The 24,049-nt window shown below is 36.0% G+C and overlaps 1 protein-coding gene across 2 annotated transcripts in view; it reads left to right on the forward strand.

Moving 5' to 3' along the window:
- Positions 1–24,049, forward strand: part of Wdr81 (WD repeat domain 81) — a 369,840-nt gene that overhangs the window by 214,023 nt on the left and 131,768 nt on the right. For both annotated transcript variants that reach the window (XM_090398673.1, XM_090398674.1), the window contains exon 19: positions 15,291–15,561. In XM_090398673.1, coding sequence (XP_090254799.1) covers positions 15,291–15,561 — 271 coding nt within the window. The remainder of the gene's footprint in view (positions 1–15,290; positions 15,562–24,049) is intronic.

Genomic DNA, 24,049 nt, shown 5'->3' on the forward strand with positions numbered 1-24,049 from the left:
ATCTCCAAGGTTTGATTCCTGTTCTTAAACTCTTTAATTTTCTTTTCAATAATCTTTCTGTATTTTAGTCTACAGTTCACATCTGAGAGCTGCTCAACTTTTATTCGCTTTAAAACTTTCTTACATTTTATTCTTTTCAATATGAAATTCAATTTTATCCTGCTCAAGACTAAATAGTGATCACTTCCAATTTCAAATCCTCTGTACACTCTGGTGTCCTGCACCACGGAGAAAACATCACTATCAACAATAACATAGTCAATGAGACTTTTCTTATTCCTAGCCTCTTCTCTCCATGTGAATTTGTGCACAGTAGCGAAAAGTCAGCTGCTGGAACACATTTGCGTTCCAGTAGCTGACTTTTCGCTGTTCGCCCTGGTTCCCTGGCGAAAACAACAGGAGCCTTGTTTAACTAGGTGATGGCCCAACTGGCATGAAATTTTGTCATGTTTGTCATGTTGTACCATCATTTTTTATTTTGGTTTAACCAATAAGAATACAATTTGGTCTGCTAAATCCCAAATTGCCAGCCCATCCTCGTTCGTTCAGTATCGAAGTAGATACCCAACAGGGTGCACCACGAGAAGGTGAGGATTGGACTTTAGGTCAGAAGCCCTGGTCGGTTCTCCGCATTCCTTTAAAGGCTATGTGGAGGTCTCCTCTCAGTTATACAGCTTTGACCCTTAAGATGGGCGTCCTAGATATTTTTAACCACAATACACTGGCCTCATAGCCTGAACCATATTGGCCATAATTCATTCTAAACAGGCATAAACAAGTGGTTGACTTCATTTTATGTTTCCTTGTGTTCAGTAATGTACTGCACATTCCCCTTCTCAGGGTATATAATATTATGTACTATTGTAAGAGTTGCTACTCAGACTAGTATGTTTATTATTATATACTTTGAGATCTCCTCAAAGCTGTCTTGATGGAAGAAATTATTTTTCACATGCAAGAAGCAAAATTTGACATATGTCAAATTGGAAACTCTCATCCATTCACCTAAGGACAAGCTCTCTTCTTTATCACATTCAGGAGTTTATGAAGTGCCCTGTTCTTGTGACTGGGCTTACTATGACAGACAAGAACTTTGACATCCACCCTGGTGCATAAAAAATACATCCAGCACTATCGTTATGGCAAAGCATGGTCTAGTGGACCATGCCTTGACTACCACTTCACACAAGATCAGTTGGAAGAAGGAAGAAAACAAAGTACTGCACAGAAGTCATAAGTCAGAGAGAGATTGTTTTTGGAATCAACAGAAGCTTTAAAACATACTGTAAACCTCATCAAGTATGGCTGTATAAATGTACCAAAAATCTGGGAGACCGTCATTTTAAGATCTAATTAATATTTGCTTTCTCTCTTTTTCCAACATAGATGGCACCTAATTAGGATTTTGGTTCCTCGTGTTGTCTGTTACAATATTTTTAAACTAGTCCATTATACCATTATGTTGTTGTTTCACATACTGTGACAAACTGTTTTTGTGCTCTGCAGATGCTGGATATAATATTAGCAAATAAGTTAATAAATATTATTTTCTTATCCTGTGTTGTCATCAATACCAAAGCTAAATAACATGTACTGTGAACATGTAAGCCTTTCCATGTGGCAATGAACAACTTGTTTCATCTCTTTAAATGGAGAATTGTTGTAATATAATACATGACTTTGTTATTTGTATATGTAAAAAATGACTTCTGCCTTCAAAATAGCTCTCATTATCTCTATGGGTCTAGCCCATTGATGAGATCTTCATAGTGGTCTTGCCTAGGCAATGGCTTGTCATAATGCATGGCATTATTATGCAGTCAGAAGTTAGTATAGCATGTTACAGGATACAGAGCAGCTTGATATGAGATCATCTGTTTTCATCCTTTGAGATTTCTTAATAACAGTTCATAATTACGTGTTACTTTCTCATAATTGTCAAACTTGATTATCATGGTTAGATATTGTCTTGTGTAAAATATAACAGAACAACTCAACTGGTATGTTATTCTCCAGTAAGGATACTAGAAGTTGTTCCAGTATTCTTCTCTGTAGTCCAGCTGCTATTAATGTAATTTCTTCTTACATGGTGGGAGAGGAAACAGGATAGGGATTATGTTAATCCTAGCCAGGGATTTAAAATCAGTTTGGGTTCTTTCGCAGCATTAGTATAAAAATGTCACGTATGTCTTAGTGAAATGTGTTCATTTTTTACAAATTTTTTGGTGTTTATATAAGAATTATGTCTGTCATGTAAATTTTATCCAGTATGGTAATTTTATATTGTTCAGATTATGACAAAGCTGTAATATGACAGGTGTGTTGTGATGTAGTATTCTTTATATAAATCTTGGAAAATGAACATGTGCATAAACTTTAAAACTTGTAATATAAGAGGGTGTTGTGCTCGTTATCAAAACAAAAAAAAAAAGGTTGGAGATGAAGAGAGACATTCAGGAAAACAGAAGTTTGGTTCATTGGAAAGATGGGAATCGACATGTTGGAAGAATAGATGTTTGTCGATAAAATAGTTCGACAAAAGTGTTTGTCGATAAGATAAAGCAATGACAGGATAGGAAGGTTGTCATCAAAAAGGACAAAAGTGAGCAAGAAAGTAAAGGAGTCGGTAGTTAGTTGCTCTATGGTGTTAAGTTAAATAAATGTCCAAGAACTATCTTGAATCACCTTCCAAGAATAAGAAACTATGTAGTAAATATATGCTGAAGTGATGAATGGTATCCATTGTGAATTTTTTTTTTTTTAAATATTTCTGTTGACTATAAGAAAGGTTACACTTATTGAGCTGAGTGTTAAACTTTATTGGTATGAATATTTTGTATTTGTTGAATAGGATATGAGAAGGGTTTGTTTGAATCCATTATTGTTAATTTAAAATTGATTTAATTTAGTTTAATAATCTCTTGTTAATCCGACAGGGATGTTCCCTCTCAGCAACTCTTTTCAATATCTTCTTAAATGAAATAATAATAAAATGGAATAAAAATTTACATCAAGGAATTAAACTTTCTCCTACAGTAAACTTAAACACTCTCCTTTTTGCCAACAACCAAATAATAATTACAAATTCTGAAGATAAACTACAGAAAGCTATTTATCTAAATGAGATATCCAAAGATTATGGTATGATAATATCAACAGAAAAATAAAAAAAACTATGGCCTTTAAAGGACAAGATCCAGCAAGAACTAAAATAGTAACAGATAACAAGATCTTAGAACAGGTAAATTCATTTAACTACCTAGGATGTACGATCACATATGAAAAAGATATAAACGTAAAAATTGCAAAATATTTAAAAATAACAGGTGTAATTAACTCTATATTTAAACCAAACCTAGTTCAAAGACAAACAGACTAAAAGTATACAATACATTAGCCCTACCAGTCTTAATGTATGGAAGTGAAATCTGGACAATAAAAAAAAGACAAAGATTAACAACAGCAGAAATGAAGTTTATGAGAAAAACTGCAAAGTATACCCTATTTGATCACAAAAGAAATTATGAAAGAATTAAACCAAGAGCCAGTAATAGAAAAAATTTAAAAATATAAACATAAACGGATGGAACACGTTCAAAGAATGAAAACAGAAAGATTACCAAAACAAGCCTTAAAGTACAAGCCATTAGGAAAAAGAAAACCTGGACGTCCTCTTAAACAATTTAACGATGACTTCTAAGGCCGGAACAGGCCATGCTATGCCTAAATCCTTGATACGCATGATGATGATCTCTTGTTAATGGGTAAAGTAAATATAAGAATTTACTATCCTAAAAAAAAAAAAATAAAGTACTATAATAACATTGGAATGGAGATATCACTGGAGAGAACCATATTAGTTATACAAGATACTTTTTTTAAATTGGAAAAAATTGAATAGTTTATAGAAAAAAGTTTGAAATAATTGTGTAGTGCAGTATGTATTGAAGAGCACGAAAGAGGATAAGTCTTTAGACTTTATCATAACATCAGTGGTATAGCATGTGGGAGGATTTAAACCTTCCAGCTATGGGGAAGAGCAAGAACTATTATAGCATTAAATTGGGAGCTTGTATTGACTATGGAATGAATAGTTATCTATGGAAATATTGTTTGTGAAATTATGAAGAGATGAGGATATTCTTATAATAGGATATTGGTGCAAACAAGTGCATGTGGGGAAGAGAGGGAAGGATTAGGTTAGTGGCAAACTTAAGCAGCCACAAACCAACAAGAGTGGCAGTGATTATGTTGGTGGAACTAATCACAATTGATCAGAGGATTTAGATGAGGGGAGTGACAGGTTAATCAAGGTTGAATTGGGAGTAACAAAATACGAAATTCTACAAACATGTAGAAGTTGATCTATTCTGCTTTATTCATATTGATACCATCTTAGGGTGTTAATTGCCAATGCTGGTCTCTGGGCTATTTGCAATATAACTTTTAAGAACACTTCATCTTAAGTGACAGGACGAAATATAACCATGGGTCTAAGAGAATATGCCCAAGAATATAAAAGGAAAAGAGAAAAAAAATTGTGCTACTGTACAAGAGTAAGACTTCAACCATCTCTGGAGACCAGTCTGTATTGTGGGCACTGTGGTTAGTCGATAAACAATTCACAAAGAATCTTCTTGAGTACATTTTTTTTTTTTTCCCCGTGATAATATACAAATTGAGTACCAAGGAAATGTACAGGGTGTCCCAAAATTCACACAAGAAGTAATTTTGATAGAAAACACAGGTTTTTAATTAAAAATTGTAATTTCTTATTGATTCATAAAGTATACAGTATAGGGTTATGCATGGGATAGCATATCGGATAAATGGCCTCCACGGCTTTGCTGGCACATACGCACTCTTTTGTTGAAATTTTCCATGACCGTTTTGCATAAATGTGGCTGAATTTTGTTGATACAGCGCTCAATTTCCTCCTTCGAGGCGTGGGTGGTCGTGGGCGTGTTGGCATAGACCTTAGACTTCAAAAAACCCCAAAGAAAAAAGTCCAACAGCGTTAAGTCACATGATCTGGGCGGCCAATTCTGATCACCAAAACGGGAAATTACACGACCAGGAAATGACTCGTGCAGTAATTGAACTGTTTCTCGGGCTGTATGACATGTGGCACCGTCTTGTTGAAACCACATGCTGTCCACATCCATATCTTGCAATTTAGGCATAAAAAACTGGATTATCGTGTCGTGATAGCAAGCACCATTAACTGTTATTGCCTTACCAGCTGCATTTTCGAAGAAGAATTTACCGATGATGCATCCAGCCCAAAATCCGCACCAAACAGTGACACGTTGTGGATGCATTTGTTTCTCAACAATCACTTGTGGATTTTCTGAACCCCAAATGCGACAATTTTGTCGATTAACGAAGCCATCAAGATGAAAATGAGCCTCATCATTGAAGATGATTTTGTTCAAAAAATGAGCATTCACTTGTTGTTGTTCTGTAATCCATTCAATGAACTCTCTTCGCTGTGTGTGGTCATTTTTAATAACCCTGAACTGTCAGCTGTTACGCTGTCTTTTTTTTTTCTCGTTGGCAACACTTTACCGCACAAATGGCGCTAAATTTAAATCTTGCGTGAATTTTGGGACACCCTATATAATGTGTTCAGATAATGCTAATACTGAAAGAGTACTTTTAGGAAGATTTGAATGTTATAACATTGTGAGAAGAATGGTGGTTACATCTTTAATGAAATAAAATTTAGGGTAGTGGCATTTGAGCTAGCAGAATATCTATATAAACCAATAAAATAATGGATAACCCTTGAGAGAGTGATGGCATAAACTCAGAATCTTGGAGTCAGGGTTGGTAGAGTGTCGAAGTTCAGGAACAAAACCACATAATAGCAATTATTAGAACACGGAGGATCATTATAATGTGAGCATGGAGCAATAGGAGAAATAAGTATTAGTGATATTTCTCTGTATTAAGTGTAGTACCTCCACATTTAAGTTGCTGCATATAGATTTTGGCCTATTGTTTTTATAGGAGATGGTGGGAAGGAAACATGAGTTGCCTTGTATGGTTTCAGTACCATGAATAACCCATATGATCAGATTGGCTGATTTGAAGAGTTTAGTTTTCAAACACATAGACAAGTAATCGTACCTGTGGAGAGCCCATGCAAGAATGAATTAGGTGCACTATAATGATGGTTACATCTTTAATGAAATAAAATTTAATAATTTTATAAACTAATTCATTGCTTTTGAACTAATTCATTGAAATAATGAATTAGTTCAAAAGCTGAATTATTAACATACAAGTATTTTACTATATATCTTGTATTGTATCAACAATGGAAAGGAATAAGAAACTAAACATTCAAAACAAGCTGACAGGGTATAATTGCTTGTAAACAACTATCTAGGTGCTGAATGCTAGAGACTAAAACAAAGCATATGATTAGAGTAGACAAAACAACTGATTAGATAATTAAAAGTGAAATAAAACATATGTAAAAATATCATTATGTTAAAACAATGTTCCAACATAAGAAAAATATAGCAGCAGTGTTTGTAGTTTTGTTACTGATAAATGACTAGTGAGGTTGTTAAGCCTAACTGCACCTCATGGTTACTGGTAGAATTAGTTTCCCAGTTTAGCAGCAACAAGAATAGGCAAGACCGACTATCTTCCTACATCATTGAAATTAAAATACATGTATAAGTTTTTATTTATTTTTATACTAAGTGCATGAAGTAGTCATCAAGTCTAAAAGCAGTGTTATCTTTATTACACTTCTTTATCCCATAATTCACAAAGGACCATAGAGTAGATATTAGGAAATGTTCCTTACAGAAATCTTCCACTCAGTCCTTGATTAATGTTTTGCTTTCAGCTCTGTAAGTGAAGCAGCAGGTCCAACTTTTTATATTGTCTATCCAGTTTATTCTAGGTCTGCTTCATTTTCAAGTTCCTAAAATAAGTCCTTCAAGTACTTGAATTAGCAGATCAGTTGATCTGCTGATATTGCCAAGCCACATAAGTTGTTTCCTTCGAATCTTAGTTATGATGTTATCTCTTAGACTGGTGAAAGAACCGATTCTTTGTCTTACTTCAAAATTTATGATGTGATTAGCTTGTTGTATTCTTTAGGAGTTGTCTATAGCCCCTCATTTCAAATGCCAATGACCTCTTTTCATCTTTAGACGGGTCTAAGTTTCACTTTCATATAGAAATACTGAATTAACTAGTATCTCAATAAGGCATAATCTGTTGATAATTGTAAGTGTGTTATCTGTCAATGGTGGTTTCAGTTTTTGGAGTGCTGTTGTTGCTTTTGCAATTTTTTGTTCTAATATCCTGTCTTGACAAGAGGCTGATTGAGATGGAGAGCCTTTGTTCAGAAGATCACCAAGAGTCAAACGACTGGATGGCATATAACATCCTCTCTCGATCTGCCATCTTTATTAAAGATATTGCCCAAGTATTTAAACTGATCAACTTCTTCTATAGCACTTCCTTGTTGGTCAGAAGTGTAGATATTTGTTTTTTGGGTACTTATGGTTAGGCTATACTTTTTAAGAGTATAAGCTAATTTTGTGGTGATTTCTTGAAGATCTGATTTGTTTTCCTCTAGAACATAGGTTCCCAAAGTGGGCGGTACTGCCTCCCATTGGGTGCTTAAGCCTTCTAGAGGGGCTATAGTGGGATCAGAAGCATTTGGGGGAGGTTGGTGGCTCTTTACAAAAGAAATTAATAATATATGTTTAAAAATTAATTATTTTCTTGATTTTGCAATTAGATAATCATTTAAAATTTAAATATTGCATTTTAATTCATCTTATACCCATCTTACATGATCAATTTTTTTTTATCAATTTTCTATTTCGATTATTTAATCATTTGAAAATTTACCATGTCAGATAGAAATAGATTGTCAATTTTCTATGTCAGTGAGAAAATAGAGCATGTATATATGTGTGTATAATAGGTTATGTTTACAGTAGCAAATATATTTGTTACATTTCATTTCAAAATATATATAAAACCACTTTTCTAATTGATTTGTACAAAAATAAACCAAATTTTATATAATTTAATATTACGAGCAAAAATAATAATGGCAAGAAAGAAATAAAATCGTAAATTTTAGTTAGCCTAGTTAGTACTAACTTATATTGCTAACTACAGGGAAAAAACAAAGCAAATATTATTAGAAACTTATTATACTGTTTTCTGTGGTTATGTTTTGTAGGTTTGTTGTTTATATCTTGTATAATTATTTTATTTATTAATTATTATTTATAATTATTCGGACAATGTCGTAGTCGGACGAACAAAATGCGCTTGCGTGCAAAATAAAAAATTGAACGTGTCATATAGGACATATAGGATATTTTAACTTCTATTTTTTATATACTTAAAAAAATGTATTCATTTTTCGCTATTGTAAAAATTGATCGTGCCATACAGGCTTTGGTCTATCCACGCAGCAGATGAGTCTTAACTAGTAGTATGTCGGTCAACTATTACGTAGGTAATTCACTCAATTCAGCATGTTTTGACAGGAATATGGGTGCTTGCAGTGACTTGTTCAAAGCACGAGTACGATGGTATTGCAAACAAGTCGAATCAGGCTAGATTTCAAATCTATAAATACCAGTGGTTTAGGAATGTTTTATTATTTTTTGTGTGCTTTGCCAACAAACATCAATCGAAAGTGTGATAGATAAGTGGAGTCATACAAAGTGTAAATTAAATCTTTTATTTTGTGAATATTTTTGCAAATTTTATTACTTCATTATGTCTGAATATAAGAAAAAATGTCGACAGTACAGTATTGAGTATTTGAAATATGGTTTTATTCAATCTCATATATTTGAAATATGGTTTTATTCAATCTCATATATTTGAAATATGGTTTTATTCAATCTCATATATTTGAAATATGGTTTTATTCAATCTCATATATTTGAAATATGGTTTTATTCAATCTCATATATTTGAAATATGGTTTTATTCAAACTGTTATAATGGGGGGGTGTTACAAAATTTATGTCTTGCAAAGTGGGTGGTGGCCCGAAAAAGTTTGGCAACCTATGCTCTAGAAGATCAATATTATTGTTGTTATTATTTGACACCTCCAGGAAGTTCAAAGACTCATCAAGGGAGTGCACCTACTCCACCACTTAATCTGCTAACTGCAATGATCTCCAAGTAAAAAATAATTTCCACATCCATAGCATAAATTCCTACATAAACTGCAGTCATCATCACCTACAGACATCTAAACCAGGCCTTATCTTAACAGAAACAACTGCAGTTACTTCAACACAGTTCACTTTGGTACCTGTGCCTTTTGTACGTTCAGACATTGCTTGCCAGAGAATGCCAAATTTAGAATTCCCTGCTTTCGACCTCCTCTGGCTGAAGGTTTCCTTGTCCCATTTAATAACATTCATCTGCTTCATTTACTGGTCTCCAAACTCTGAAAATCTACAAAGACCACTTCATCTTCCTCTTCATGAAACTCAACCATCTACAATCCAGCTATCCAAATGGTAAAGTCATCATCCTATGTGACCTGAATATCCACAGCTTCAACTGGCTTCCCTTCTCCAATACTACCAATCAAGCTGAACATGATGCAGAAGTTTTCGCTATGAGCAATGATCTAACACAAATTATGCAGTTACCTTCCTGAATTCCAGATAATCCACTTTACTTCACGAATAAATATCCTTGATATTTTTTAACTAATTCTCCTTCCAGATATACTGTAAATGTTATGTTTCCTCTCAGCAACTTAGATCACAATCTTGTGCACATTTCCAGTCTCAACAAATGCCCCTCCTCTGACTACACCCAACCTCGTATCCTCTGGCACTACAAAAGTACATAGTGGGATGATCTCCAGAACTGCTACTCTTCTTTCCTGTCATGACTTGCTTCTGCTCTTCTGACCCAGACACATACACTGAATGAGTCATAGAAATCATCCACAGTGGCATGAAGGTATTTATCTCTTATTAAATCCAAAATTCCCATCCACTTTCTAAGCCCTGGTTCAACAGAAGATCTATGAAAGCATTCGATGGGGGGGGGGGAACTCAGCTTAGTGCAGGTGACTTACATCAAGAACCTAAGCTTCTTACTCAGCCTATGCGGAAATATGCAACTATCAGCAAATTCAACTTCATGAAGGCCAATAATCAGAAAACTTGTCTATTATCCAAATGATAGTTTTACCTTCTGGTCCCTCACAAAAGCCATTGGATGCAACTTCTGCTCACCTGCATTCCCACCTCTCTCCAATCCAGATGACACCATTATTATAGCACCCACCTCTTAGCATCACTCTTTTCTTCGCACTCCTCTAACTGCATAGATAGTGAAGGCCACTTCCTTTCATACCAGTAACATATGCACCATATGCCATCTGTGGCCTTTCAACAGAAACACATGAGAATAATATTAGACAGCTTGAACACCACAAAGTTGTCTGGTTCTGATGGTATCTCTCCTATTGTATCAAATGTTACACCTATCCTCTGTCATCTCTTCAATCTTCTATACTCTGCTGGAACCTTTCCCATCTCATTGAAATGAGATGGAATTGGTGTCAGCTGACATATATCCAACCTGTTTCAAAAAAAAGGGAGATAAAACCTACTGACTATTTGCCATCACCTCAGTCTTCTCCAAAATAATGGAGAAAATGATCAATGGTCAATTTCTTCACTACCTAGAAGCTCACTAGTTAATAAGCAACCACCAGTATGGATTCTGCCTGATCCATGGCTGATATCTTAGTGTATGTCACCACTGGACATGTGCCATGGAAAGATTCTGAAAAATATGCGCTGTCATCCTTGATATTTCCAAGACTTTTGATCATGTTTTTGATCATTCAAATACAAACACTCAAATGTCAACCATAATGATGGATTTTCTTGACTTAAAATCTGCAAACCACTACCAAATTGTTTGACGTAAGTGATACTACTTTACCTTAACTTCTGCCTTTGCAGATATTTTATATTTAATATCAGAAAAGATTTGATCCAATGTTTTATGCTTATGAATGTCTGTGTGAGTTAGCACAAGTGTTATAGTTTTAATACAATTTTATTTTATGTTGCATGTTTTCACATACACACTCACTGTAAATAAAGTGTGTGTGTTTATCAGGACAGGGCAACTTGTACAAGTTGCCCAGTCCTGAAATTATTTCAGGAACAAACTTTGTTTGCTTGCACTTAGATACAGGATTAAACCAAGAATATAATTTCTTGGCATCTTTAATCTATAGTATAGCCACCTGAAAAAAACTTCCATCTCTCTGCATCATTCCGGGGTATTTTAATAAGGTGTGATGACACCTTTTGGCTTCTCGTATATAGAAATATGACTTTGGCATTACTTCAGCCTTGGTATCACCTCTGGGTCTGACTCCCATTAATGAGACTTCAATTGCACCCCTATACTAACTACTCTAGGCCTACGATGAGCAACTCTTTACTTTTTCACCTCAATAAAGGTTGAAACCACTCTGGGTTGTGACCCTTCCCATAATGCATATTATTATAAATATCTGTAAGGATATGCACTTTGGACTGGCATGTGATTGATATGTGTTTACATTTAGATAAAGGATTAAACCAAGAATATAATTTCTTGGCATCTTTAATTTATATATGCACTTGAGGATAGAACCTGTAAAGTAAAGGGGGAAAGAATAATGGTTAATCTACAACAGGATTTTTCATCAATTCTTGTAGAAAGGTTTATAGTTTAGTTATCATGATTATTCATCAACTTAACATATTATAGTGCAATTGTAATATGAGCTTTTTAAACTGAATTTATATTACATTAAGTGTATATACAATTATAAAATTACTTTAACTATTCAGAGCAGTGTAAGGTAGTATCACTTACTTGAAACAATTTAGTAGTGATTTGCAGATTTTGAGCCTAGAAGATCCATCATTATGGTTGATATTTGAGTGTTCATATTTGATTAAACACTCAATGAATGAACCAGATGTAGTCCATGTATTCAGTAATTCTGATTTTGACTATCCTGTCTGTTTGGGTAGCAGGACAGCTTGCAACTGCAAGGAACCTGGTAAACACCTTGCAGATGTAGGGAATGTGTCAATCCCTTCGGTGGAGAAGATAAGGAATGCCAATTTATGTTTTTTGATCCCATATGCAGGTGGTACAAGAACCTATGGCACATCAGTGGCATGTGTGAGGTGCAGATAAGGGTTGAGAAAGAAGAAACCTAATGAATAAATATCCATGTTTGAATGTACCTTTGTTAATAGTTTAGTATTTGACAAAAGATGTCTGGCTATGATTGGTGTCTGATATATTTTGCACAAGACCAGATTTGATTTAACAAGTCTGATATAATCTTGGTGTTTTATAATTGACCAGTCATGCCAAAGTAGAGTCATGAACAGAGAAACTAGGAAATTTGGGGTAGGAAAAGTGATGTAGGTTTATCTTTGAGAGAAAATATAACTAGTTTATTTTATTATTAGTTATGAACATGGTTGTTGAATGGAAGTTTTTTAAGCACATAAGCAACATGTTGAGAAAAAACACCTTTTAACATATGTAATAGAAACTCCTTGCACATCAGTCAGAGAGAGATTATGTGTAAACCTGTCAATGATTTTTTGAATGAGATTAGGATTTATATATTCAGGCATAAATTTAAGAATTTAGAAACTCTAAAATGAAATGTGTCTATTGTGATCTTGAGATTTCTAATGAATGCAAATCCTTAGGAAGTAGATATTATGGATTCTGCTCAGTAAAGTCTTGCTGACAAGACTTTACTGAGACTGTTTTTGACAAGTGGGGTGTGTTGTTGAAGTGTGTGTTTAGAGGAATTATCAGCATTATTTTAATAACCAGTTTCTCTAAGGATTTTCTCAACTAGAAATGTTAAAAATCTGTTATACAATGCAATATTTATGAATGCTGCAATCCTAACATCACTCAAAAAAAATCATTGATAAACTCAGACATAGTCCCTCTATACATTCTGATGTGGGAAAGTTCCAGTGCTGTATGGTAAAAATGTTTCTGTGCATTTTGCTTATAAGCTAAAAATATTTGATTGACTCACCACATTCATATTTATTAATAGAATCAGCAAACTGTTAACCTTCCTTCAAACATGTATCAACAGTACTTTCTCCACCTAGACTTCATGCAGTTTCATGCACCAAAATCCAGTCTTCCAAACATGGAGGAGATATTGGTCATAGCATCCTTTGGTCAGATACCAGACTATTACATAATGTGTATTTAAACATGAATATATCTGCAAGAAAGTTCAAATCATTTATTACATCACTACCCAAATATTAACCATGATGAACTTTGTTTGTCCCATAATCTGGGAAGTTTTTATACTGAATTGTTTAAAATAAGTGATAGTTCATTACTCTTAACATTACACCTTCTTCATTAACATCTTAACAATTAATTCAGCTTATATATATATATATATATATATATATATATATATATATTCATTTTTCTAAATTAACTGACTTAAAACCCGAGAATTATAACACAATGACATTTATTTGAAGAACGCAACATTTTTCGTCAAGAACGACTTCATCAGGCGATAAGAACGTAAAAAGATATTAAAAGACACGAAATTAACATTGACACACTCTAAAGCTATACAATTATAAAGCCATAATATTTGACTGTAAATTACAGTTATTATGAGCTTGAACTACAGTCCGAGTTAAAGTTCTATTGTTGTACACCTGTGCGTGTGTGGAATCACACGATCTTCAGTATCTAATAGTAGAGTTGAAAGAGTCAGGCAAATTATAGCTAAGATTGTTATTTGTGTGAAAAGGGTCCAAAGTGATTTCTTTTGACTCGACGATGCGGCGCTCTACTTCATCATGGCAGATGTGTAGGTTTGAAGTTGATGTCCAGTTTATTTCATGTTGGTGGCTTTCGTTGTTCGTGTTTATTGAAAACAGGACATGGCTTGACAGAGCAGTTGCTCTGGTTCTTTTATAAGCAATGTCTCGCTGGTGCTCTTCGAGACGTAGTAAGATAGATTTCTCTGTATATATTTAATACTGGATCTACACACAAAAGGTTGCAAAACTGGTAGGACATATCAGTGCTATGTATAGGCATGTACACTTAATTACATGCACCTAATATGAAAATTATTTTTAATTATGTTGTTTTTACGTCATTAGTATATTTAGCAACTAGCATGCAAGTGCAGCATCTAGATTTATATTTGAATGTCAATCTGACCCACAAAAGTTATCTAATAACCCAGATGTTCTCCACTCAGTTAGCCAGCTTCATTTTCATGTTTTTATGTGGCTTCTGCCAATGAAAGGTTTAAAAACCTATAATACATTCATGCTATGGGTGGGCTAAGGATTATTGTATTGATTATGTATAGTTAGTTTTGAATATTTACTTCCCCATTCCTTGACACTGATCTTGCTGTATAAGACATAATGAAATATTGGTACATCAGAATAATTTAAACTATCATAGCCAATGGGTATTAAAGTATTTCTATTCTCACTTTGGTTGCATGCAACTAATTTCACTAAGATCTTGGACATGATTTGAGGGAGGCATAATGTCTACATCCATAGTAAATATCATATCAAAACAATTTCTATTATATGATAGTAGGATTTAACATTGCTTATTAATATTTTACACAGAATAATCAAGAGGTAGGTTTGGAGTAATCTGTTGAGTTTAGGATAGTGGTGAATGAAAATACACTGTCATTTATTGCAAAATTCATGTCAATCAATTTTTGCAACAATTTTCAGATAATGGTGATAACTAAAAATTATCTTGAAGTGAGTCACTGTTGATTTAAGGTTATTCAAGGACATTGCAAGATATCAACTTTTCTGTTTTTCTGTAGTAGTTTCCCTTATGGTAATAGATCCATAATTGTTTAAGTGAAAGTGACTTAGATTTAGCAGAATTGGGAATAACCAAGTTAAATTTTATATAAAAATTTTTAATTTGTTATATAGCAAAAAATATATTTTAAACATTCTTGTCTTCTTTCTTTTTGGGATGGATTTACTTTGAATTTAATATCTAAAAGCAGAAGTTATTGAACTTAAAAGTAGTACTGAAAAATATTGATATTAAATATAATAAAAGTGTTCTAGTGAAACTATAAAAATATTTAGGTGTCTCAAATTATAAATGGAAATTAATGAAGTTACTTAACATATATGAATGAAATACCTTCTTAATTTTTAATAATTTATTTTTAGGATCTCCTTATAAAGGATATTCTCTATCCTATTGTTCGTCTTGTGTCTTCTCTCAGATTTACATTCCCAGGAAGTAGTTCCTCCCGTTCTCTTGTCACTTACAAACTCATCGACACCATATATCTAATTGGCCTTCGAATTGGTTTTGAAATGACTCGCAAGCATCTTTCTTCACTTCTTCGGAGATTCTTCTCATGCTTTGATAATGCTTATGGCTATAATTCATCTAGTACAAGTTCCAGTTTAGAAACATCAACTTCTGAAGCTGCAGGTAAAGCAAATGTTTATTCTCATTAGTTAACTATGCATATTTCATAGTTAAGAAATCATAAATTGTCATTCTTTTTTTTTCTTTTTTTTAAATTTGTTGGAATAAAAATCTAGTGCTGTGTTTTTATCCAGTTCAGTTTAAAATAATCTTCTTCTTCTTCTTCTACTACGCGTTATTCCCACTTCCCATGCAGGGTCCGCGTGTTACTTTAGATGCGACTTCTTGTTAGTGCTACTCCCAACCGACCCGTCGCCTGATCTGCCGCTGAGAGGGGGAAATTATGTTTGACTGTAGAGGCGTATGTTCATGGGGCCGGTTTGCCTGTTTGCGGGATGAAAAACGCCAGATAAACTGGCGGAAAAAACCCTACTGACCGCGCCCAAGACCGGCTAACTTGGCTATGCCTGAGGAAGATCCTCAAATTCCTCACGTCAACAACGGGAATCGAACCTGGGACACTCCTTCCCCAGGTATATGGTTGCGAAGCGCAAAGCCACTAGGCTAACCGCGCGGTCTTCAGTTTAAAATAATGGATATTGTAATATGATCGTTTAATGTTAGTATAGGTATTTCTGTAGCATAGTTTTTCTTTTAAGGTTATAGTGGTCAGCATTCATAGTGAAGAATTTATGCAGACAAAAACACAATTGTTGGAGTAATTATAATTATGAAAATAACACTCAACGCTTTGACCTTTGTATGGAGGTCATCATGAGGGAAACATACATATGCACAGGACACAAGCTGTATGACACTACACAAACGTAAGATAAATCTAAATGCTTTGTTAATTGTTTATCCTAGCCGGACTTCTGAAAAAAAGTAATAATCCTAAAATAAATAAGTAAATTTATTTAAAATAATGGATATTGTAATATGATCATTTAACGTCAGTATAGGTATTTTGGCGTTACTGTAGCATAGTTTTCTTTTAAGGTTACATAGTGGTCGGCATTCGGTGGTCGATCATTGTTCAAGGAATTCAATCTGAGGGACTTTGTGCTGTGCAATGTCTATGAAATGTATTTGTTTCTGAAGGTGAATAGACTTTGGTTTGAAAGGGAGAGAGAGAGTGTGCCGAAAATCTTGTGAAAGCATGTGTCAGAAGTACAGGTTAGGGCAAGAGAATAAAATTATTATTATTATTTCAGGTATCTCCATGGAGTTAGGAGACTCATTGTGGGAGACCCAAACTATCAAAACATCATAACCTCTTCTTGAATTCATTTACAGACAAAAAATTCACAACTGAGTCAGGCAATGCATTCCACTCATTCACCATCCTCCAGGCAAAACATCTAGTTCTCACACTCTTGTTAACTACACTTTTCCTTAATTTCCAGGGATGACCTCTGGTTCTTTCGTAACTATCATACAGCTGAAATATTTCCATGGAATCAATCTTAAAAACCTTTTAGTAATTTAAATGTTTGTATCATATCTCCCCTTCTCCACCTATCGACCAACCTCTGCAATCCACAAGCTCTCAATCTATCAATGTAGGGAGCATTTTTTACATCGCTCACCAACTTAGTAACTTTCCTTTGAACGCTCTCCACACCTTCCTCATTTCCAAGGAATCCAGGTGACCAGACTTGAGCACAGTAATCCAAATGTGGACGTATCAGTGCCTTATAAAGGGAAATCATAACCTCTTTATCTCTGGATGTTAGTGTGTTCTTCAATAACAAGTAATCCTACACCCTCTGTCCAAAAAGAAACCGAACTTTTCGAAAATAGAAGAAACTAGTGGGGCCACCTGTTGCATCTTTTTGTTGTCGAAAGCAGCAACCTTCATTAGTGTTGTGTCAACTGTTTATGACATTTGTTTCATTAGAAGCCGAGTTATAATGCTAAGAGCGACTGCGTGTTTTGACGAATGGTCAGAAAATGAGTTTCAAACAGAGCTGCGATTGGCTTTTGTGTTAAACTTGGTAAATGTTTTACCAAAATGCATCAAATGCTTCAAAAAGCATATGGTGATGAACGCTTATCCCATACTCAAGTTTATGAGTGATTTAAGTGATTTCAAAGTGGTTGTGAGATGCTTAAGGATGACGAAAAGCCAGGGCATCCAAAAACTGGACTGAGCGAAGTTAACATCCAAAAAGTGCGTGATTTATCAAAGAAAACCCGAAATCATCCATGAGATTCATTGAAGATGAATTGGGGATTCCAAAATCAACTGTGAACAACATTTTTACTGAGAGTTTGGGCCTTCGTAAATTGAATTTGCAATTTGTACCCCACAAGTTGACTGACGACCAAAAAATATATCGAATTGAACACTGCAAGGACCTCATTAAAATGCTTGTAAGGACTCAAACTTCCTTGAAATGATCGTTACTGGTGATGAACCCGAAACAAAGCGCCAGAGTGCTGAGTGGAGACCACCAGAAGAGGGGCATCTGAAAAAAAAATCGCTTGGAAAAGTCAAAAGTAAAGACAATGTTGATTTGATTCTATGATTCCAAGGGCATTATCCACAAAGAATTTGTTCTGCCTGGCCACACGGGCAATAGTGAGTTTTATCTCGAAGTTTTGAAGCCATTGATAGCGAGAATTAATTCATTGTGTACGACATAGATATCATGATGTAGGCAGCTGGTCACTTTTGAACAATAATGCACCATCTCATCGTTCGAACATTGTGAGACAGGTTTTGAACAAAAACAAAGTTTGTGTGTCGGATCACTCGCTATATTCACCTGATTTAGAACCCTGCGACTTCTTTCTCTTCCCCTGACTTAGTTTGCTGATGAGGAAAGCAATACGACACCATTGAAAACGTTCAAGCGGCAGTAACCATGACCCTCAACAGTATCCCAAAAACCGATATAAAAAAAAAAGTCATTTATTTAAATTAAGTGGATAATAAATCCCGCATTGTTTTAAAACTGAATAAGAAACTCAAAGATTGGAATCAGAGAGTTTCATGCCAAATAAAGTAAACTATAGAGTATCGGCGATCACTAGTGTGAGCTAATGCAAGTGACCCTAGTACGTAGTACAATACCGGACAACTCGCAGCAAAGGCGGTAAAGTTCTGATCGCTATTCTTTGGTATTTTCCATAATGTAAAAATCAGTGAGTCTAGCTACTCACTGATGAAGCCTCAAAAAAGGCTGAAACTGGTCTGGTGGTGACCTCCCACCATAATGTAATAACAGCATACATTTCTTAGGAAATGTGTTTTTACGTTATGGAAAATACCTAAGAATAGCGATCAGAACTTTACCGCTTTTGCTGCAAGTTGTCCGATATTGTACTACATACTAGGGTCACTTGCATTAGCTCACGCTATAGAATATATATTAAATATATATATAGAATATATATTCACTAGCTCACGCTAGTGAATATATTAAACTCTATAGTTTAATATATTCACTGGTCACCTGCCTCATCCTGGACTCTGCACCTCCATACACTGCTTTCCAGTATCTCTCCCTGAGCCATTCTCTTTTCTATGTCACCAGTTTAGTATCCATCCCCATCTGCTCTAATTTGCACAACAGTATTCCATGGGATATCCTCTCAGAAGCCTTTAGCAAAATCCAGGAGTATCACTGTATAGCCATTTCCCTTGTCCAACTCAGATGTCATTCTATTATAAAAAGTTAATAAATTGCTAAGGCAGGATTTGACCGTTTAACAAAACCATGCTGACCCCTATATAGTATCATATTCTGATCCGCCAATCCTTGAATTCTGTCTTTAACTAACTTTTCCAATACTTTTACCACCACTCCCCAAATGGTGATTGGTCTGTAATTAACTACTGCACTCTTAGAGCCACCTTTATGCAAAGGAACCACTTTGCCTTCTTTCCCCTCCTTAGGAACCTTTAGTTCTTGTACCAGCTTTAGAACTGATATAAATGCTACTAATTTCAGTAGTCCCATGCCAATTTTTATTCACTCTATTCTTCAATTTATTCTGCAAAAAGGATCAACAAATATACATTCACTGCATAAGTTTCTCCCTCTTACACTCAACCTTTTCAATTTTAGTTTCTCTTTCCAGTTACTGTTTTCTGAACAGCCTGTTCGGAAAACAGTAATTTCAATTGCTTATGACCTTCCATGTTCAAATGCAACCCATCTCTTGCATACAGCTGTCTTTTGCCTTCAAATACACTCCAGACATCAACAAATTCCAGACCTTTTTTTTTTTTTGCACATTCTTGCAATCATATCATTCATTATCATCGCTCATATACTTAACTCATAATTCTCAAAACGAGGCAGCACACATACTGTCCTCCCTTTGACACTTTTCTTCTTTACGATATCTAACAATGTTCTTAAATCTTGTTACTCGATTAATACTACCACTCAGGTCATTTATACCCACCATAACTATCATCTTTTCTGCATCATACCCTCTCTTTATTGCTAAAGTCACTCTCTCTATTGTTTCACCAGCCAAGCATTCCTAAGGCATACCGCTCTCCATACCCTTAATTATAGAATCACCATATGTGATTATTATACCACTCATAACTTCATTCAAATCCAAATCACTCACGGCCTCATTTTCTATGCTATTCAACTGAAGGAAAGTAATGAAACTCTCTCAGTTTCATTACTTTCCTTCAATGCTCTTTTATTTATTATTATTATTATTACGGGCAACTCCAGGGAGTCATTAGACTCATCGAGGGAGGCCCCAAATCATTTTCATCACAACTATTCGACATTCATACAGTATCTATCATACCTCGCCTTAAACTCATTCACTGTCACAGCATCCACCACAGACTCAGGGAGCGCATTCCACTCATTCACTACTCTAAAAGTAAAGAACCCAGCTCTAACACCTTTACTAACCACACTTTTGCCCAGTTTCCATGGATGTCCCCTAGTCCTCCCACAACCAGCCCTGTTCTCAAAAATATCTTCTGAATTAATTTTATAGAAACCCTTCAGTAATTTGAATGTCTCAATCATATCTCCCCTCCTCCGCCTATCAACCAATTTTTGCAACCCACAAATCCTCAACCTGTTCTCATACGGTTCATTCCACAGACCTGCTATCATCTTGGTCACTCGCCTCTGGATCCTCTCCACCTCCTCCCCATCAAGAAGAAACCTAGGTGACCAAATCTGAGCACAGTAGTCGAGATGAGGTCTTATCAAGGCTCGATACAGAGGAACAATAACCTGCTTGTCTCTGCTTGTCAACGTATTCTTCAGCAACCAAGTGATTTGATGAGCTGATTTGGCCACTTTTGCAATGTGTCCCCTAAATTTCAATTCCTTATCCACCAACACTCCTAAATCTCGTGCCTCATCAATTTCCTGAAGCACGGTTCCACCAATGCAGTAAACTGCCTCCCATCTTTTCACCCCAAAATGCATAACCTTACATTTTGCCACATTAAATTGACATCCATTCTCCCTAGCCCAGACCTCCAATCTATCCAAATCATCCTGCAAAATTTTGACGTCATCTGCATTCACTATTGCCCTACCCAACTTTGCATCATCCGCAAACAAATGAACTGTTCCTCTCAGATCCTTTCCTATATCATTTATGAACAAATTAAACAGCAGTGGTCCAAGAACAGATCCTTGTGGTACACCACTAGTCACAGGCCGTCTTGTGGACTCTACTCCTGAGTAAACCACTCTCTGATATCTCTCCGTCAACCACCCTCCTATCCATCTCACCAACCCTATGTCCATTCCCATATGCTGCAATTTACTGATTAGAATTCCATGTGGTATCCTGTCAAAGGCCTTAGCAAGGTCCAGCAGAATCACTGTAAACCCATTACCCTTATCCAGTTCAGCCGTCACTGTGTTATAATACGTGAGCAAGTTACTGAGGCATGACCTACCCTTCACAAAACCATGCTGTCCCCGATACAGTATCCTATTTTCTTCTATCCAATCTTGTATTTTCCTCTTGACTATTTTCTCTAAGACCTTGATAATGATTCCTGTTATGCTGATTGGCCGGTAATTTTCAACAGCAGCCTTGGAACCACCTTTGTGCAGTGGAACTATTTTCCCCTCTTTCCACCCCCTTGGGACTGACCCAGTCCTGAGGCTCAAATTAAACATAATGGTCAAGGGCACTGACAATTCTTTTGCCGCTTCACGTACGACACGAGCTGGTATACCATCCAATCCCACAGATGTATTGACATTGAGGTTCTGTAACAGACTAGTTACCTCTACCTCATTCATCACAATTCCAGTATAAGCTGTTGGTTCCTCCATTTCCGCAAGGCCACCACCTGGATGATATACTCTTGCAAAGTGCTCGCTCAGTAATTCCACAACATCGACTGATTCAGTTACCTCCCTACCCTCAGCATTTTTTAAGATCATTCTACCATGAGCATTTTTCCTTTTACTTGCAACATATTGAAAAAACTGTTTGGGATTCTCTTTAGCCTGCATGGCCAATTTCCTTTCGTAATCTGCTTTTGCTTTTCTTACCACCCTTGTTACCATCCTGGCCTGAGCTTTATACTGTTCATGCACCTGATGGTCACCCTTCTCCTTAAATTCCCTCCACAATTGTTTCTTTTTTTGCAGCTCAAGCTTAATAGTGTTATTTATCCATTTAACCCCTACCTGATTTATTATTCGGACTCTTGGTATACAGTCAACCATTGCCTCCTGCAAACAGTTCTTGACCACCTCCCATGCACCATCAACATCCAGCCCTTGCAGTTTTACATGCCATGGCATTGAGCCAAGCACACACCTAAGCTTGTCATACTTACCAGCCCGATAATTCCACATATACCCTGTCTTAATTGTAAATTCGACTCCTTTAGCCACCTCCCAAGTCATGACCTTATGGTCACTCTCACCAATTGGTGGCAACAAGGTCATGTTCGTTACAGCCACATTCTCAGTTGCAATTACTAGGTCCAGCACTCTCTGCCCCCTGGTATTTTCCAATACATGTTGCCGTAGATAGTTGTCACTTAATAACTGCATAAAATCCAATTCCTTCCTCCCATGTGCCCTCTCCTCTTTCCAGTCAATATTACCATAATTGAAATCACCCATAATAATTACCCTCTTTCCATTCATTTCTTCTATTTGCTTATGCATACTATTCCCACCATCCACTCCATCACCCGGTCTATAGCAGCACCCAATTGTATATTTTGTTCTGCTAGATTGTATCTCACACCAAACAGCCTCAAATGTGCTTTTTTCCCCATCCTGCAGTTCAACTTCTATACTCCTTGGCTGAAGCTCATCAGCTATCATCAATAACACTCCTCCCCCCTTTTTATTCACCCTGTCACTCCTGAACACGCTATACCCATCGCATTCAATCCCACTAGCTTTATCATCTTCTGTCAGCCATGTTTCACTAATACCAACAACCTGTGGCCTGGAAGTGCCAACCATGGCCAAAAACTCTTCCTTCTTGTTCCTAATACTCCTGGCATTAGTGTACATGAATCGCAGAAGCCCATTTGTCCCATCCCTACTTTGATTCCTTATACTAATTATCCCATTCTGATTTGTTGTCCGTCGTACTCGCCCGGGCATAATATACTCATTCATACACTTAACTGCCCCCCCTAAAGTCTGCATATCTACTCCCCCCCCCTCTTAATAAATCTAGTTTCCCTGAGTCTGTACATCCACTTCCACATCATTCATCAACACTCTTTCAAGTCTCCGTACACCAACTCCATTCAAATGTAACCCATCCATCTTATATAAGTCCTTTCGCCCATCGAACTCATTCCACACATCCACAAATTCCACACCACTCTCCATGCATAACCCACGCATAAAGTCATTGGCAATTATGGCCCTCCTTCTAAACACTTCGCTGTCATACCGCGGTAAGATACTCACCATCCTAACTCTCTCACTCTTCTCTTTTGCTACCTCAAACAACTCCCTCACATCCTCTATCATTTCCATTTTGTCCTCTTTCAAATCATTCGTTCCTGCCACTATTATCATCTCTTTCACCCTCTGTTTTTGCAGTCGAATAGATTCGCTGACGTCCTTTATGTTCGCACCCGGCTGGTACGACTTCGTTAAACTCTCAATTATTACGCCTCTTAATAGCGAATCCCCATACAGCACTCGCTCCTTCATTTTATTGACGTTTACGTACATTCTATTGTTTGCCGTCACAGACTTCCGCCGGTTATTTGTCGGTACGTTCAACACACATTTTTGCATACGCTCCAGTTGTCGTTTGGCTCTGTGTATCGCGCCATTTAAACGGGCAATTTCGCTACTCGCATTTATCTCACCATTTTCATTATCGATCAAATCATCCATTCCTTCGGTGTTTCTACCTTCATTTACACTTTCAGCGACGCTCTCACACATATCTGGCACTACCACGCAATTCTCTAGTACACCGCCATTTTCTGCATTCTGACTACCGTTAACGATATCAGTCTCGATACACGAAACACGCTTGAAGTCCTCATTCTCTTTACACTTTCTACACATATTAACTCCACTATCACTTTCTAACCAGA

Source organism: Typopeltis vanoorti, chromosome 10, assembly GCF_054136105.1.
Source record: "Typopeltis vanoorti isolate ZY-2024b chromosome 10, IOZ_Tvanoo_1.0, whole genome shotgun sequence".
NCBI lineage: Eukaryota > Metazoa > Arthropoda > Arachnida > Uropygi > Thelyphonidae > Typopeltis > Typopeltis vanoorti.